At 30.9% G+C, this 19,023-nt stretch overlaps 1 protein-coding gene across 3 annotated transcripts in view; it reads left to right on the top strand.

Moving 5' to 3' along the window:
• The first annotated feature begins 4,253 nt into the window (after positions 1–4,253).
• Positions 4,254–19,023, top strand: part of LOC143052446 (uncharacterized) — an 85,671-nt gene continuing 70,901 nt past the window's right edge. The window contains exons 1-2 of one of the 3 annotated variants that reach the window (XM_076225485.1): positions 4,254–4,988; positions 15,601–15,702. In XM_076225485.1, the coding sequence (XP_076081600.1) occupies positions 4,713–4,988; positions 15,601–15,702 (378 nt within the window). In that variant the 5' untranslated portion in view covers positions 4,254–4,712. Of the gene's footprint in view, positions 4,989–14,164; positions 14,281–15,600; positions 15,703–19,023 lie in introns of those variants that run through there. The other 2 variants (XM_076225494.1, XM_076225502.1) reach the window with 2 other exon arrangements.

Below are 19,023 nucleotides of genomic sequence, written 5' to 3'. Positions count from 1 at the left end.
CATTTTTTTGCATTTTTGCCTTATATCTTAAAAACTATAAGTAAGATAAAGGATGATGGAATTGATATCTGCGCAATGTAACATCATGGTCTGCTTATTGTGCGTTTCCCGCAGACTGTGAGATCTAGCTCTAGATCTTTAAATGTTCGAGAAGACTAGCCGTGGACAATGCCTATGATGGTTTAAGTCTCTAATCGAATGACACCTATTTAGAAGAGGTTCTCATTTTTCTATTAATAAAGAAAAAGAATAAGCAATACAAGTCAAAATACAATCTGAACGATAAAACAAATTGAAGAACAACAATGAAATTAGATACATGTTTTCAATTAATTTCTAAATATTAGAACAGCAAATACTTTCCAAAAATAACTTAAATTTATCAAGTATATATCTATTATCAAAAGTTTTATTTTAACTTTTAAAAGTTTGACAAGTCCTGAACTTACCTATTATTAAAGGAGAGGTTCTTGTTCAAGCTTATATAGCAGTACATGCTGGTGCTATGGCAACGTAACTTTCTTAGCTACCATAGCCAAATATCGAATTGACCGAAAGTATGTCCAATTGTTGAGTTTTTTTTAAAAACAGATGTTTCTATTATGTCCAAAGTTATTTAAATAATAAATGTTGACCTGTTTGTGAAGTTAATTTGATTCATATATCATCAAAGATTTGTGATTCCACTTATAGTGAAATAATAGTTTTCGACCTAGTTTGTTATAGTTTTATCAAATATGTCGTCACAATATAAGTTCTACAATGAAGACTATTTGGAGGAAATCGTCAGACGACTCCTTATTGGATAAAATGAAATCCGCCTGTATTCGCTTCACTCAAACAACTCTATGAACAAAGTGTAGTAGTCAGCCGAGATCCAGCTTACTTATTGGAGTGAGTAAGTGTACTTAAAAAGAATTTTTTGTTATAAATGCTATTCTCGTCTTTATTTTAGAAGAGAATCCTTTGTTGAATACTAGTATGCACATATGGACCAAGGTGAGCGACACTCTTTAGAGCCGCTAGTCTTTCTTTAAGTCATGGTGTTATTTGTTTTTCATCTACGATTTTTTTTTTGCTGATGTGTTATCTCCTTTTTTTGCCTTTTTCAAATTTTGATACTAACGGTTCCCTACGTTTGATTCCTTTAATAACCTTTGAACATAAGTAACATGGGTCTGATGGGGACTGAAACTTAAAAAAAAGTTTGAAAAAATCAAATCAGTAAAAACATGATAAGGTCAAATTAAGCATGGCAAAAATTTGAATTATAAGAACTGATTACAAGGGTTTACTTTTTTCACATTGGATTTATCAGAAAAATATGCTTACTTGCATAGCTCTAAACATTTCTGATCTTTACAGCATGTTTTTTTTTTTTTTTTTTTTTTTTTGCCGCATGCATAATATTGCCCAAATTATTAGATCAGACTGATACCAACACTGAAAATAGACATGGCCAATTTATAACTTGGGTTCAGACTATAACAGCATCATTTTCACCTACATGAAGTTATTGTTATTAGACGCATACATAATAATAGTTTATTAATAGGCTGAGAGTTAAATAAATTTTCGCCATTCAATTTTATTGTAAAATCATTTTTTTATTAAAAAACTATTGCATGCATTTGACAGTTTGATGTTGGGTTTCGTAAAAGTAAACTCGACTAGAATGTAAAAGAACAGGGAGTGATAAGGGCTTTATTTTTACTATTTGTGTGTATGGAATTATAACTTTAGATTAATTATGTTTGATTTAAAGCAGGGGACCATTACAGCCGGATAGAATTTAACACATGACGTCCCACGTGAAAACTACATAGATTTTAGACTAAGATCATTTTCAGAGAGCTTATCGGAACCAGCAAATATAGATCACATGCTCCAACTTATTTATAATTGACCATAATGCTTTTATGAACGATGAATTTCACACTCACACGTATGAAATATTGACATTTTGTTATTGTTAGGAATGGATTCATACTCCCTTTCGGTCGTTGACAAGTCTCCGTGAATATTAAAAATTTTCACAGATTTTTCGGTTTAAAGGGAGAACATTTTCAGTTGTGTTTCCGCAAAAGTAATTTGATTTTGCATAATTTCAATTTTTTAAAAGGCCACACGGAACAGTCCTCCTTTAGAATTGTCATCTTTAGCCGTATTGATAATTGAATGAATGCAACAGACTTCAACGTTGAGAGTACGAGAATGCCTGCTTTAATCTCAGGAAAATGAGTGAATTATGTAGGAATAAATTGATGAGACTTATACATAACCACTTTAGACTCACCTGGCCCCAAAAGCAAAATTATAAAACCAATGACTGTACTTCCAAAAATATTTCGTAAAATAATATAAAGTTCAACTTCTAAACTTATTAGCTTTATAAATTTTGCCGTAAAAAATTCGACAAGAAAAACACTTCTTTTGCTCATTACATACTAATAGAAATAACATTTGTAATTAAAATGCAACAGGAATGTCTTTGCTATTGACGATTTGTGTTAGTATATACTGTTAGATACAAGGTTGTTGTTTTACTTAGCAAATAAAAATCAATCTGTAGGACGACTATATTGTTAGTCACTATAGTCTATTTGAACTGGAATTGAAATAAAGTCCAAGGTGGTTTTATTAACACACCATATATGCATTTTGTTTCATAATACCAAAATAACATTCAAGACTAAAAATAAGGAATTTTCATTTTAAGTAACAACTGTCAACATATCATGATATAAGACCAACTGTATATTCTTTCGATTAAAAAAATAATCCATGCAGAAGTGAATAGGCGTTTACTTATCAAAATCAAATCTCAACTTTGTGGCGTATTGATTTGTGGTAGTGTATTCGAGTTTAATTGGAATATCTGGCCATTCAAAATCGTTGTCGGTACATCGAATAATGACGATGGCATGCTGTCAACATAATCGGAACAAAAACGACTATGAAGAAACTTAATAAAAGGCAAAGAAAGGAACCCAGCCATTTTATTAATAATGTAACACGTTAACTATTTGTGATGAATACGATGATTAAATACTTAGCTATATCGTTGAGTACAGTGATTGTCTTATAGACAATGCATACAACAGACTGTAACATAGAACTCTTAGAATCATCCTTAGTAGATAATGCTGGTCAATAACCTTCCCATTTTGGTATTTATATGATACAATTGCTTTCAAATAATGTATCAAATAGAAAATCATGATGTTTAAAAAATACAAGCACACGCAATGATTTTCTATGATTTGAGAAAAAGTAAGTTATGCTTGAAATGTGTCCTCCAAGTAACGACATGGGGTATATGTTTTTAATTATTATATTAAGTTTAACACGGATAGAGTTTAATATGAATAAAACGTGTCTCTGGACGATAATTTAAAATATGAAACAAGCATGTTCTCTGCTTAATTGATAATTCAACCCTCGCTTTCTATACTCTGATAATTAAAAACCAACGCTCCGAATGTATCAGTTAAAAAGGAATTTTATGTGAAATGAAAACAACAAACCACGAGTGTGCTTTTTAGTTTAAAATATTAAATTCGATGAATAAAGTTAGTCGAAAAATTACCAGAAACTAATTTGTGATATTATTCATTTGATCTTCTGTTTGATGTGGCTTGATCTGTTATCTCTGGGGTTTGGACAAACTATGGACAAACTAATTTTCATACTATTATTTTCTATTTTCTGTAAATATTTGATAACTTTTTTTAATTACAATTGTTACGTACACTTTAAATTACTGCCTCGGTACTTAACAAGTATGCGTCATTTGCATATATATGTCATTTATTCTCTCTTTGCTTCAAAACACAATTGCATCACATAAAAACTACAAAAAAAATGAGTTCTGCCCGACTACTCTTGAATTTGTATCGAAATTGTTTAATTATTGAAACGCATTTGACCTGATTGACGATTGGTGTTACAATTTATATTCAGCTTCAATTATTTCAACTTGTTTTAATTTTGTGACGGAACTGAAATAGTAACATTCAATATTCTTTAATCTTAATCCATTCCGGTTAATACACCAAATTATGACAGACATAAAAAGCAATTGATAACAGATCAATGATATAATTATCTTCTGATTGGTTAAAAAGGGAGACTTGCCGTTATCAATTTTTTTTTCGTTATTTATTGTGCTTTTTGACTGGCCAATGTTTCGTAACTTTCGATCGGCTTTTCTTCTTTAATTAAAAACCATCAAAATCAACTAAATATTACAGCGGTGTTTATTCAAGATAAAAGAGCTGTCGAGTGATTGTTAATCTATAACTAAATTAATTTATCCTATCAACAAATGCATTGGGAATACCAGTCAAAGACATCTTAACTTTTGACCTGTTGACCACAGAAAGGTGCGTGAACGTCACATATCGAAATTAGCAAAAAACCTGGAATTAAATAAATGATGTCAACTGAGCATGAGATAAATGTCAAGTGTATAAGATATGGAATTAGCTTGTTAACGCCTTGAATTGTGTTGTCCGATGACTCCTTTACCCAGTCACCGTATTTCGGACATATTTTGGTACACCGTGATGTTGTAGTGTGAATTTCATTGATAATAATTTTACCAGTTTAGGATTAGTTTATTAAAGGTAAAATGTAAATAATTATAAGCACATCTTGGAAAGAAGCTTAAACAGAAAAAAAGCCTTTAGATTAAAAACAGAGAAAAAAGTATGAAAAATCCAGAGGACGAAGAAGGCGAACCTACAGATGTAGGGGATAATACTGGGTGTGGCGATAGTACTACTAGTACGGCCACTAATTCTAGTGGCATTGGAAGTGGCATGTCTATAAAAAGTTCCGAGGATAACTTATCAGTGAGTTCTGGTGGCACAGTTCAGTCGACAGTGCGGATACTACATCTTTGTCAGAGGGGGGAATGGGCAATGGCAGAACAGCTGTTACGGACAACCGAAAGAGGACATCCCGATCTTAGTCAACCGGACGAGGTGAGACCAATCAATATTTTTGAGTCAAACATTTGATAGAAAATAAAGTATGTTCTATATATCTAACATATTTTATTTTCTATCAAATGTCACACAAAGAACACAATATTAAACATTGCAAAATATATTATATACACACAAAAAATAAAGATAGAAATAAAGTCATCTTGTCCGTTAGTTTCTCTTATTATATGTAGATAGATCGGATGCACATGATACGTAACTGACCAAATGAATAAAGCGCAGAAATATTTCGGTTTCTCATCTTTATTTATAATGCGTTAACATGCGTTCGTTTTGTTACATGGTAGTTTATCTAAATCAGTAAAATTAAGGAGCTCACAAAATTTTAAAATGCATTCATTCATAAATCGAAAAAAAAAGGGTTTCAAGTCCCGTTATTATTTATAACCCAACATTTGTTATCTACAAAAAAATATCTCTTTATATGTACAGGGTTTGAGAACTTCCTATTGTTCGTCTTGTCTTTTTCTCTTAATATGTTATGAATACATTATGCAGATATTTTTACGGATCGAAGGGAAATAAAATTTAAGGTCACTAAGTTGTTTTGAATGATAGAAAAAGTCGAAAGAAACTTTGCTTCATGACATTTTTAATACCTTTTTTCATTTCAATTTTGATGAATAAAATATGACGTATAAATGAGACCTGGTAGCATCACTGCATATGAGATATTTCTTTCAGTAACCCTTGGGATGTTAATATACGTTGTAGTTATCTATTATTCTGTATGAAACGAGGACACAATAATTATGATTAGCAACATTAGATCAATGGAACCAAGTTCATCCAAACCGTGTTCACGCATTGAAACAGGTCATAGTACAAAATTTAATTTCAGAAATCTGTATGTCTGTATGATCAAGTTATCGAACAACAAACATAAACATACATCCGAATGAATCGGTTGCGAATGAGACAAAAGTATGGTTTAGTATTCACAAATTTAAATAACATTCAAAATATTATTGTGTTGGTTTATCAATGAACGAAAATACCATTTCATGTAATGTATATCACTAGCTCGACATGTCCGTCTTAACAAACAGTCGTTATATTTGACGAGGTAGTGATCAAGTATAATAAAGATAAAAGGATTCCGTGTTTCTCTTTTACTAAGTATAAACATAAAATTGCTAATTGTATATCTATACTGCAACAACCTTGTAAGGATGTCCAACACATATATTCGTCACGCTTTTTCATGAACAGTCTTTTTGGTCAAAGGTCAGTCTGATTGGTCAGAAGGTAGACAGTGAAGATATAGAACTTCTGGTCATTTCTCTTTTTTACGATAATTTAACCGTTTATGTGTGAAAATTTTGTATTCAAAACAGCAATTTAATGGGGAAAAAAAGGAAACAAAAAAATTGTCTGCCTTCGATAGCAGACTATTATTGGTCAGTTGTAGAGTTGATAATACGATATCTTTCCTCTTTTCATGTTCTGAACATGTAGTTATTTTACAATTGTTCTGTTTGTATGATAATCAGACTTATTGTGTTTAGATTTTTTCAGTCTGGTTTTTTTTAGTTTCCTGTTCACGGTAATATTGTTCCTTTCGTTATTCCATATTGATACATTTTCTACTGCAGCATGTATATCACGATATGTAGCCTCATACTTTCTTTTTCCTTCAAAGAATAAGTTATAAAAAATATAGTCGTATTAACTTTGAATCAAGCATTTTCCGGTATACACTGAAAATCAGTTGACAGTTAGGTATGAATCCTATTCCTTTGTTGATATTGGTCTTTTTGATCAGATTTCTTCTTATCTCAGAAGCTATAACTATTCAAACGACATTTTTTTAAAAACTTTCTTTCGTCATTGTAAAATCAAGATTATGTTATCGTTTCACTTGAACTATGTTGTCACAAAGGAAGTTAGATTACATGCATTTGACCGGGATTTAAAGTTCTACAATGCTGCAATATGAAAATAAAAAAAACGTGGTACGGTTGCCAATGACTATGAAAACTCTAAATTCATTTACAAAACTTAAAGATATTATATATATATATATATATATATATAGACCTGTTGGTGACCCTCTGCTGTTGTTTTTTATTTGGGCGGGTTGTTGTCTCTTTGACACATTCCCCATTTCCATTCTCAATTTTATATAGGCCTATGTTCCCTCAAATCTGATGAAATCCACATCTTGTTCGAATGAGAGCTGATCAACTACAACAAATGGAATAATTGCTACCATATTTTGAATATAATAAAGTAAACTGAATAAAAAAATCGTGTGCAAATTAAAGCTAAGGTTTTACTATTTAATGAATGGCTGTTATTTATTTTGAATTTATTGAACCATAAAATTAATTTTTTGACTATTCACATTGAATAATCCGCGAAGCGTATTATCTTAAATGTGAAGAGTCAAAAATTAATTTTATGGTTCAATAAATTCAATATAAATTATTACCATTCATTATAAATAAATTTCTATCAAAAATGTATATTTATACGAATAACAACGTACACATATGTTTGCGTATGAATACACAACGTTAGAGTGGGCGTGTCGCAATAAAAATTGATAACATTGAAAATGAAGCTAATTCTTTTAACCAATCAGAAGACAGTAAATACATCAAATTTATTTATTCTGTAATGTTCTAGTTCGGTTACATAGTTCTTCATCTGTATATCACAATGATTGGATCATACAGGCATCCTTAAATCATTCTGTAACGGTCGAAATCAAACTTTTTCTTTTCCGATTTTGAGCACTACCAAATTTGTGACATGTGCAATCTGACGGATGTTGCTTACCGTTCCGTAGCATCTGGTATCGCTCCTGTTTACATAAGATCACAAACGAGTTCTCATTGCAGAAATCTTTAGTTTTTGTGTAGGTTGTCCAAATGTTTGTACACATGTTTCGTATCTTTGTGAGGTTCTTGTACTGACTAAATCCTTTTTTTTGTTAAGCAGTTGAATATTTTCTTTCTGCTTAAATCTACCTGTCAAGGTTGACCTTACATAGCATTTCAACGTTTTATTTCTTTTGATATATAGATCTCGCCATAGCTACCACAAAACGTTAGCTTCGATCGTTCAGAATGATAGTTTAACCAAAAAGCAGCAGATAAGTTTGATAATACCAAACTGCTGAAAAATAAAATCATCTTCACTCTTTACTCAGTTTCATAAAATTTCCATTTATGGAAACAGCATACACTTGAATTCATGCGTCTCTGAAATACCCTTTATTCCATGGTATTTACACCGATTTTTGAAGTTGATCCATTGATTTAGAATAGTAGCAAACCAGTGATGATGCGAATACTGCTACACTGTACATCGGATAACTTATTCTTCGATCGCTCTCTGTGCACACCCGTCGTTACATTTATTCCGGTAAAAAGATAAAAGTCTTACATAATGGTAAATATTTCTCAATTTAATACAATAATTGGTATTTTAATTAAAGTTTGTAGGATATCAAAAAAGCAAAAGCCTTATCATAAAGTACCGGAGTTTCGACAAATGATAACTAGAGCAATAGTGATATTATCCTTAGAGAATTATATAGGCAGTTTTGTTACACAGAAACTATTTGAATAGATTTACCCCCGGTTGCGGGATTTTTTTTGGCTGCATTGAAGAGCCATTAGTGGCCTTCTGCTGTTTTTTTATCTTTGGTTGGGTTGTTGTCTCTTTGACACATTCCCCATTTCCATTTTCAATTTTTATTAGAAAAAAAATAATAAAGTACACAAAAAAAAAAACATTTAATTATTCTTGTTTGAAACAGTGATACAAGCCGTATATTGAAATGATAGTTCACTTTAAGCCACCAGTTTGGTTCAATTTTGTAAAAGTAAGCTCAAAACATCACTGATATATATTATCTTGCAAGACAATTACATGGACCCAACTCATTTGGGTGCGTATGCACGTAACTCTTAGTTTGAACCTTAATCCGGAACTATAGGACTAATAAAATACATTACTGATCATGATAATTTTAAACCGTGAACTCAGTTTGGTCGGCCGTATGCATTATACCTTTAGTTAGAACCTTATAAATCGTCTTTATACTATTGTCTGTTTAATTTTATATACTAGTATATGTTTTTATCGTGTCACGTGAATGCCAATCGACTATAGTTCTTATACACACAAGTTGTGTATATGCTGAATATGTCACTAAAAAAGAACAGCGAAACACTATGCATGACATTTTGATACTTTATTATGACTTCATATGGTTTTGTTTATTGTTTCCAATGAAACTTTTGTACTTTGAGTTAATAATTCAGCTTGTTACATTCAAATTATAGAGTTTCATTTGACATGGTTAAACAGTTTAAGATATATTGAAATATGTTTCCAGTTAAGTATGTACCTTGGAATAAACTTATTCATATTTTTCATGTTTTAAGTTTAGCGCTGCTTTCATTTCCTACAGAAACAATGATTTCCTAATCGTTTTTATGGTACATCACATTTATTATTTTTGTAGTTTTAAATGCCCGCTTTTGAACGAAGTTAATGTAGTAGACAATATGCATTATTAGTCCACAAAATGATGAAAATAAAGTATAAACGTTGTTTTCGTTTAGTTATACTCCTTTGTACATCAACCCTTTCCGACGGCTTAGAAAAGACCAATTTGATTCAGATCCAGATCTATCGGAACTCGCGTGCTCGTATATGCATGAGGAGTACAGACATCCGAGAGTCTATATTTTAAAAAAATAGATTGAGAAAAGACTGCTTAATTGAAGTTCCAGTTAAAGGGCTATGTCATATGTATTTGTAAAATTTTCCATACAAGTTTGATTGTTGAACTTTAACTAATCGAAAATCGAAATAAATATAAATTATGCATCTATCTCTTTTCTTATCTGAAATATTACTGACTGATTCGTTATAATAAGAGGATCTGTCTGTGTTGTCATCTTCTAAATTATACAATGATACAATGAACTCCAATTTCCTGAGTTATAAGAGGCTGTAATTGTTTTTTAATCAAGTGCAGTCATCGCTGACGGTCCAGACTAATTTAGTTCGAAAAAACAGTTCGTCAATGAAAAAGTGCGGATAATAGTGACTGACAATAGTGAATAAGATAAGATATAAGATAAGATAAGATATTTTTTATTTCCAATTATGGGCCCCAAAGGGCATAAACATTACAACATCAATAATTTTTTCATAATACAATACAAACAATGAGATAAAAAAAAAAAAAGTTAAACGAGAACTATTTAAGTTCTTAAAGAATACGTAGATAAAGAATCTATAGTATGTTGGTTTTTTTTTAATACTAATGCATTTTATTACAAGTGTGGTTGATATAGATAACAAACAAGCAGCCCAAAAAGAAAAAAAAAGAAAAATAGATATCCACATATGTATAGTACACAAAAAGTTGGATCAATTAAATATATAATAATTAGCCAAAAAGAAAGTAGAAATTAAACATGTCCATGACTCATCCTGTGTCAGCAGCAAATAGGAAAGCATTATGGTTTCCTAAAGGCAGCTGACACCAGGGGACGATACCTTATGGGCCATAGGCATGTAAAATGTGTGTAAATGTCTCTTTCCTACCTGTATCAAAAGCAAACAAGGAAGCATCATAGGTAACTTGAATGCAGTTGATACCAGGGGACGATGCCTCAAGGATATAAGAGAACATTTGAATAAATAATATATCTTAACAATTATTTTTTTCTCTCAATCGGCTAGTATGTTTGTGATATTCAGATGAATATAATTTTCTATGTCCAATCAAATGTATATACACACATAGATTTCTTTTAACTAATCTTCACTAAGGAAGATGTTTGTATATAAAATTACATATTATTTTAGGTAACTCAACATTTTCTACACTAAATAACCAGATAATTTTGCTTTGACTGTTCATATGATTAAAATAAGAATTATATTGTGCAATACTAGCTAACATACAATTTCTATCATCCTCAAATTTGTTACAATCAAATAGAAAATGAGCCTCATCTTCGACAGTATTGGAAGAACATTTATTACATATTCTGTTAATTCGGGGAATACCCTGATATCTACCTAATTCTATTTGTAATCTATGAGAAGATACACGTAATTTAGTAAAACTTCTTCTAAGTTCAAAATTCTTGATCAATGTTAGATATTTTTCAAAACCAAAATTTGTTTTATATAAAAGGTAGGTTTTCAGTTTACTGTCTGAAAATTTATCTATTTGTTTTTTCCAACAGCTAATAAACAATATTGATAGCTTGGTTTGTATATATTTCTTAAATTTGTATAAGGATTCACAAAATGGAGCATTTATGGCATTTGTATAGTCAATACCAGGTATTTTAAAAACAACATTTATTGAACCATACCATGATGTTATATTCATGTGATGTAGTGTCTTTGATTGTGTATATGCCTCTTTTAATAGAGGAAAATTATTACCTAAATTCTCTAATCTATACCAGTACAATAACATTCCTTTTATAATATTAAAATATATTGGAAATCTTCCAAGTTCAGATAACACTGCAGCATTTGTTGTTTTCTTGTGTACCCCAAGTATAAATTTACAAAATTTTATATGAAGTTTCTCACAGGGTAAACCTGAATATAATTTTTCAAAAGATATATCTTCCTTCTTACATTTAGAGGAAAGAGAATTAAACATCCCCCATATTTCGCTACCATATAATAAAATAGGTTTTACAGTGTGGTCAAAAACATGAATACTTGTTTTTACATCAGGATTAAGTGATAAAAGATCTTTCCTTAATTTGAAATGAGCTTTCAGGGATTTTTTGTATAGTTCATTTTGAGCATAACTGAATGAACCAGATGAGCTTAAATATAAACCTAGGTATTTGTATTTTGAAACACATTCCAGATTTATATTCTGAAATGTGAATATCTGTTTTACATGTCTGCCTGCCTTGTTGAAAATCAGCACCTTTGTCTTATTAGTATTCACATTGAGACACCAATCTTTGCAAAATTTATCAAGCATTCCCAGCTTTTCTCGTAGTCCTTCAGCTGATGTAGATAATAAAACAATATCATCAGCATACATTAAACAATGTAGATCTTTGTCATTGACATTAACTGGGTCTCTAGTATCTGACAAATATCTGGGCAAATCATTTATGAATATCTTGAATAAATTCGGACTGAGGTTGTCACCTTGTTTGACTCCAATATCTAATGGGAAAAAATCACTTACTTGATTTTGAATTTTGACACATGATTTGCTAATTTCATACATACTTTTAATAATGTTATAAAAATAAGACCCAACCCCAATATCTAGTAGTTTAATCTTGATCCCTGTATGTATAACAGTATCAAAAGCCTTCTGAAAATCAACAAAACAGGCAAACAGTCTACCTTCTTTTGAATTACAGTATTTGTTAATAAGACAGTTTAAAATAAACATATGATCTGCAGTTCTGGCTTTCCTTGTGAATCCAATTTGACTATCATGTATAATATTATGTTCCTGAAGAAATTTGTCCAGTCTTAGACTTAATATTCTATTAAAAAGCTTTCCAATTGCACTTGTTATTGTTATTCCTCTATAATTGTTAGGGTCACTTGTATCGTTGCTTTTAAAAATTGGTGTAATATAACCTTCAGCCCAAGATGTTGGGTATATACCTGAAGACAGACAAGTATTAAACATCTGTTGAAAACTTTTTAAAAGGAAAGTCTGTCCATTCTTTATCATATTATTACTAATGTTATCCAAGCCTGATGATTTATTGCATTTTAAGTGTGAAATGGCTTTGGATATTTCAGACTCAGTGATAAAGGAGTCCAACTCGTTGAAACATTTTGAGTTTTCTAACTGTTTCAGTTTTTCACATAGCTCTGTATATCTACTTTGAAATTCACCTTTTAGTTGTGACAACTTTTGGAAATGTGATATCAAAGTTGATGGTTGTACTCCACATTTTTTTTTAGTTTCATTTTTTTCCTGTAGTTCATTAATTAAGTTCCAATACAGTTTTGGATTCTCTTCGTGCAAGGAGTCCAGCTGACTAATCAATGATTGTTTGTATTGTTTGTATTTATATTTCCTTAGTTTGGAGTATTCACGATTCAGTTTATAAAAGTGATTTTTGATAATTGGATCATATGGAAATCTTGAATAAATTTTTCCATAATTAAGCAAGTTAGTTCGAGCTTGTTGTAAATTTGCGTCAAACCACTTTTTGTTTTTTTGTTTGTTTGTATGTTTTTTTAAAGGTCGTTTAAGTGATAGAATAAGAGTCTCTTTTTTTAACTGAGTCCTTCCATATCTACTGTATCGGTAACAAGATCAACGTATAGACAAGGCAATAAGTCAGATATTGCAAGATTTGTATATATTTCTATACTAGTTATACAAATCCTTGGATATTGGTTTGTAGAAAAAATGTTACAAATGATTATTTTGACACTGTAAAAAAGTTACAATATAGTAACACATTAAATCGGAAAAAAATCTGAAACTGATTCGACATTTAAAACCCATAATATACATGTATTGTGTATAATTATTGTTATTTGTATATTAACACTGATGCATTAAAAAATATTGTAAATATGTATATTCTATTTCTGAATAAAAGTATTATTTAATATATTATATCTTGGACCAAGATTTATAAATATTTAAAGTCCAGTGGCGGATCCAGGGGGGGGGGGGGGGGTTCCGGGGGTGCGCACCCCCCCTTTATTTTTGCCGATCAATGCATTTGTATCGGGACATATGTTTTGCACCCCCCTGCACCCCCCTTTGCCCTGGGTTAGCACCCCCCCTTTCGAAAATTCCTGCATCCGCCCCTGAAGTCATAGCTTGAACCAATAATGTTTGAACAAGAAAATGACCCTAAAACAGCATTTGCTTGACAATTTGCAGGTATACTATCTTGATTGTGGCATCACAAAGATTTGCTATAAATGTATTATGGATTAATATTTCCGATCCATTCCGTCGTCATTCTGAACACACGCATGACAGATGGCGGGAAAATAGAAATAAGAAAATCTTTAAAATTTCCATGTTTATCATGATCACAGATTCGTATTATTGTAATCAGCCAATTAATGAATAACTAATGTAACACACACACTGCTTGTTTTAAGGGTTTGGCGCACCTTTCAAATGGACATATCTCTAGGCCTAGCAGTTGCACAACAGAAATTATCAAGGGAGATAATTATCCACAATGTATTTTTCTATCGACATGATCAAAGATGGATACAGAAGTGTAGCAAAAAGAATATTTCATAGTTGTTTAGGGTAAAAAAAGTCGTGGGGTAATACAAAACACACAAAAAGAAACACAAAACTATAAAACGATTGATTCCACTTATGTAGGGTCCATTGGCACAGGGTAGTCCAATTATGACATCAGGCAAGGCTGTTTTATTTTTTTTCTGGGACGCCTTCTAGTCCAAATAATTATGACGTCTTGAAAGGCTATTATAGTTTTTTTCTTTGACGCCTTACGTCGATGTAAGGCGTCGAAGAAAAAAATATAATAGCCTTTCAAGACGTCATAATTATTTGGACTAGGACGTACTCCTTCCTGAAAAAAAATAGCCTTCTAGGAAGGCGTCCCAGAAATAGATTAAAATAGCCTTCTAGGAAGGCGTCCCAGGAAAAAATTCAAATAGCCTTCAAGGAAGGCATCTCAAGAAAAAATTAAAATAGCCTTGCTAGACGTCATAATTATTTGGACTAGGCAGAGAGTTGCCCGAAAAAGTCCAAATACATGCATGTATCTTTGAATCTTGAAAGAATAACAATTCAGACCTGCCAACTATCCCAATTTATAAGAGGAAATCTAAACTTTGATTTTGAAAGTCTTAAATTTGAACCAGCTGAGACATGTTTATGTCTAAGGGGGCCTCAATACATAATTGATAGGGGGTGCTGCTAGGGTTTTGTAACTCAACCCTTTTCATATAAAATCAGGCATTTAAGTCTCTAACAATTTTTCCTCTAGATGATATTTAAACCGGATATAATTTTGCTTCACACATACACACTCGTTCCATTGTAGTGAAGAAAAAAAATGAACAATTGTTTCAAATATTAACTTTTAAAGATAATGGAAAACTATTCTCTTTTTTTTGATTTTGAATAAGAATTTCAAATTTGTTTTTAATTTTGATATCAGCCTCGAATCAATTATGTTCAAGTTAAAAGATGAGGTTCTGCAGATTTAATGGTAAATCAACATTCGTTGGGAAGAACACAAATCTAGGGTGCTAGCATAACGCACCATAAATGCCTAAAAATTGTAAAATTTATGCAAAAAGTAATTTACGGGCAAATATTCAAATTCATGATTTTTCAACCTAAAAAGAAACCTTGTATCATAAATCTCAAAAGTTTACCTCAAGTCCAAATACTAGATTGATCTCAAAATTGTAAAATTTATTGATATTAAATCTACATGTATTTTTACAATGCTTATGGAAAGAAAACTTATATTATTCCTGAGTGAAATTGTATAATTAACAAAAGTTCCCAGTCTTAACTAAAATTAAATATTTCAGAAATATTGCTTGGTGAAAAGTCTCCATACATATTGACATTTTTCTGTGTTTGCAGGAAACAGGAGTGACACCTTTAATGATAGTGGTTAGAGAAAATAAGCTGGTGCTTGCTGAAAGACTTTTAGATCTAGGTGCAGGTGTTAATGACAGAGCTAAGGTAAATTGTATTTAGTGTTAATGACAGAGCTATGGTAAATTGTATTTAGTGTTAATGACAGAGCTAAGGTAAATTGTATTTAGTGTTAATGACAGAGCTATGGTAAATTGTATTTAGTGTTAATGACAGAGCTAAAGTAAATTGTATTTAGTGTTAATGACAGAGCTAAGGTAAATTGTATTTAGTGTTAATGACAGAGCTAAGGTAAATTGTATTTAGTGTTAATGACAGAGCTAAGGTAAATTGTATTTAGTGTTAATGACAGAGCTATGGTAAATTGTATTTAGTGTTAATGACAGAGCTTAGGTAAATTGTTTTTAGTGTTACAGAAATGTCCTTGCTAACATGTAAGATAGCTTGAAATAAAAATAAAAATTCAAAACATCATTAGTCCAGAATGAAAGTTGCTGAAATGTATTTTTGGATTTTTTCAGTCATTAAAGCAATTCTGTTGAAAAAAATATGAATCCAGAAAGAATTCAAATGGCATAAATATGAAAGTATTCAATCATACCACCTCGAAGAGATATTCAAATGTATTAAACTGCATCTAAATAATCTGCAGGTCCAGATAAATTAAGCCATAATTATGTTTCCCCACTGTCTGATAAAAAATACTTTGAATATTTGCAAAAGTAAAGTCAAGAAACTAGCCTCAATCTTCATTATCTACAATGATCTGCCATAGTCCTCTTGACCCTATCTTTAGTCCATCATGACTAATGTCCTGCTCAAATCCTTGTAGCCCATCCTGTGAATAAACAGTCCTTGTTATTTTGGTCTATTGAAGTGAAGTGTCACAATGGCAGTCATACCTCATTTCCTTTTATATTGTACATTTAAAACGTAGACTTTAATTTGTACAGACTGTTTGTTTAAGTTATTAGTATTTTCTAACCTCAAATTATTTTAGGGTTATTCCAGAAAAAATTATATGAACATGTTGGAGAGCACTTTTTTCTGGCCATCAGCCATATAATTCTATTTTACTCAACCCATACAAAAATAATTAAAGTACCTTCAAACCCCCTATTTATTTTTTTCTGAAATAGCCCTTAGATGAAACAAGCATATATGTTGACACCGAATTAAGTAAAGATGTACAAATGGTCTTAGTATTAAATGGTCAAAAATAATTTTGTGTAGGAATTGTCAAAGTGACAGTTTGATAGACAACTTTCGAGGACGTTGCAAATCCGTCAAAAACTTTGGTTTTAGTGAACATCTTTCGTGCATTTAGGGGCGTCCTCACTTCAGTTCCTTTGTTGAGTGATTGGTGAAAAAAAACAATAATGCTATATTGCACGAATTATTCGGCAAATTAAATTCTTATGATTGATATTCAGCACTGCTATCACAAGGTTATTGTGATAAGGTACCTACAGAACAATATTTTTTTCTAGTTTATCCTGCATAATGACGATCATTAAAATGCTTGGTGAATGTTTATAGTGCAGGTATACAGGTGATTCCCCCTATCTGGTAAATGAGGTCATAAAGGTGCACATAATTGACAAGTTTTTTCCTGTGACGGACAAACTCAAAAGAAGACTATTGTCTTGCCTCAAATTTTCAAGACTAGTATTTGAATGAATTTAAATCTAGGCAATTGTTACCCCTTCCATGTTAACACTTCTTATTTGCAGATAGTTTAAAATTATACAACACTCAATGAACAAGGAAATTTTCATGACAGTTTTCATGGCTTCAGTGAAGAGAATGATCTGTTATGCTTCAGGATACATTTTACCTCAATTAATTTCTTGCAGCTGAGCCAGACTCACTATTTACTCCCTCCTGTCTTGTTACCAGGGTTTTCTGCTGGCGGTCGCCATTTTCGCAATTTGCGAAAAAATAATAATTGTGGCGATAAAAATTCGTTATTTGCGAAAGAATTTGGCGAAAGAAATATATAAAACCATTTATTTTCCTCCATCTTGTTTATTTACTTTTTGAGATTTCGGTATTACATGATCAAAACATGTCCATTAATTTTGTTATATTTCAGGACTTATATCTTCTTTATTAAAAAAAAAATATATAGTGGCCCCTCATTTAGAAAAGTTGTTTAAAATACAATGAATATTTTTCCCTTTTAAGTTAAAAAAATCTGTTTTTTTAAACTAAATGTTTAGTGTTTATTCATTAAAATGTAGACTTTAAAATAAGTTTGAGAGAATAATCATAGACGCAATGGGGCAAAAGGCAAAATCATCTTATTTAAGGGAGGGGGGTTAGAAAAAAAGGTAAATTTTAAATGAAAAATATATTTATGTTACTTGGCGAAAAAAATAATAAAGTGGCGAAAAATATATTGTTTTCGCGAAAGAGGTGGCGAAAAAAATGATTGACCCAGGGGAACCCTGCTTGTTACATTATTAACTATTATCTTGAAAACTATATTAGATATAGAGAAACTTTAAAATAGCTATTATGATCAGAATGAAGAGATCTATAAAAAAAAGTCAAAAAAGGCTAAAATTTGCCTCCCCTGGGGCATGTTTTATTGCTCTTGTCTGAAAATCTCCTGAATACCTTCTGAAAATTATTACATAATAAAAAATGAATCTGGACCTCTTCTTGAGATATTCTGAAAATATGGCAATAAAACACTTATTCAAATTAGCATGAAATGTAAGCAGAAATTATTATGTTAATGAAATAAATATAACTGAAGTTTATGATTATTAAATTGAAAATTCAGTTCAAATGTTAGATGAGAATTTGTCTTTCCTTGGCCCTCGTATTTTGGTTTATTATTTTTTGATGACTTGACAGTTACAGGTTTGTGATATGCAGGTCAATGTCTTTATCCTGTGTATAAATTGAAATTGATATTTCACTAGTGTTTATTGCATAATTACTGTAGCTGATTATGTCAATCACGATTATTATTCTTGTTTTAATTCAATAAGAAATCAATCTGAGTTTCCGTTTGGGAAAGAAAAAACATGAAAAAAGTATGAATATACAATAGTTTTAATAAAGCTTAATATAATTTAGACTATCCAGGACACAGTTTTACACAATGATCTCCCAAATTAATGCATGACCCTGAAATTCATTATTTATCTTTAGCTACCTAATTTTTCTGATGTTTTCATTAAAATCTATTACCAAGGTTCGTAATCAAAGATAATGACAGTGATAATTTATAGATATTTTTTTCAATTCAACAAGTGACTTGTGAATTTGAAATTGTCTCTCTGCGGAATGTAATGTATTTTATCTGTATTTAACGCACAAATGAACAATTCTATATGATTATATAGCATCATGTTATTTAATTAATTGATAGGTAATTTTACATGGCTATATCTC

This window comes from Mytilus galloprovincialis, chromosome 1 (assembly GCF_965363235.1).
Source record: "Mytilus galloprovincialis chromosome 1, xbMytGall1.hap1.1, whole genome shotgun sequence".
Classification (NCBI taxonomy): domain Eukaryota; kingdom Metazoa; phylum Mollusca; class Bivalvia; order Mytilida; family Mytilidae; genus Mytilus; species Mytilus galloprovincialis.
Note: the sequence above shows the minus strand (reverse complement) of the source record. Positions and strands in the feature narration are given on the sequence as shown.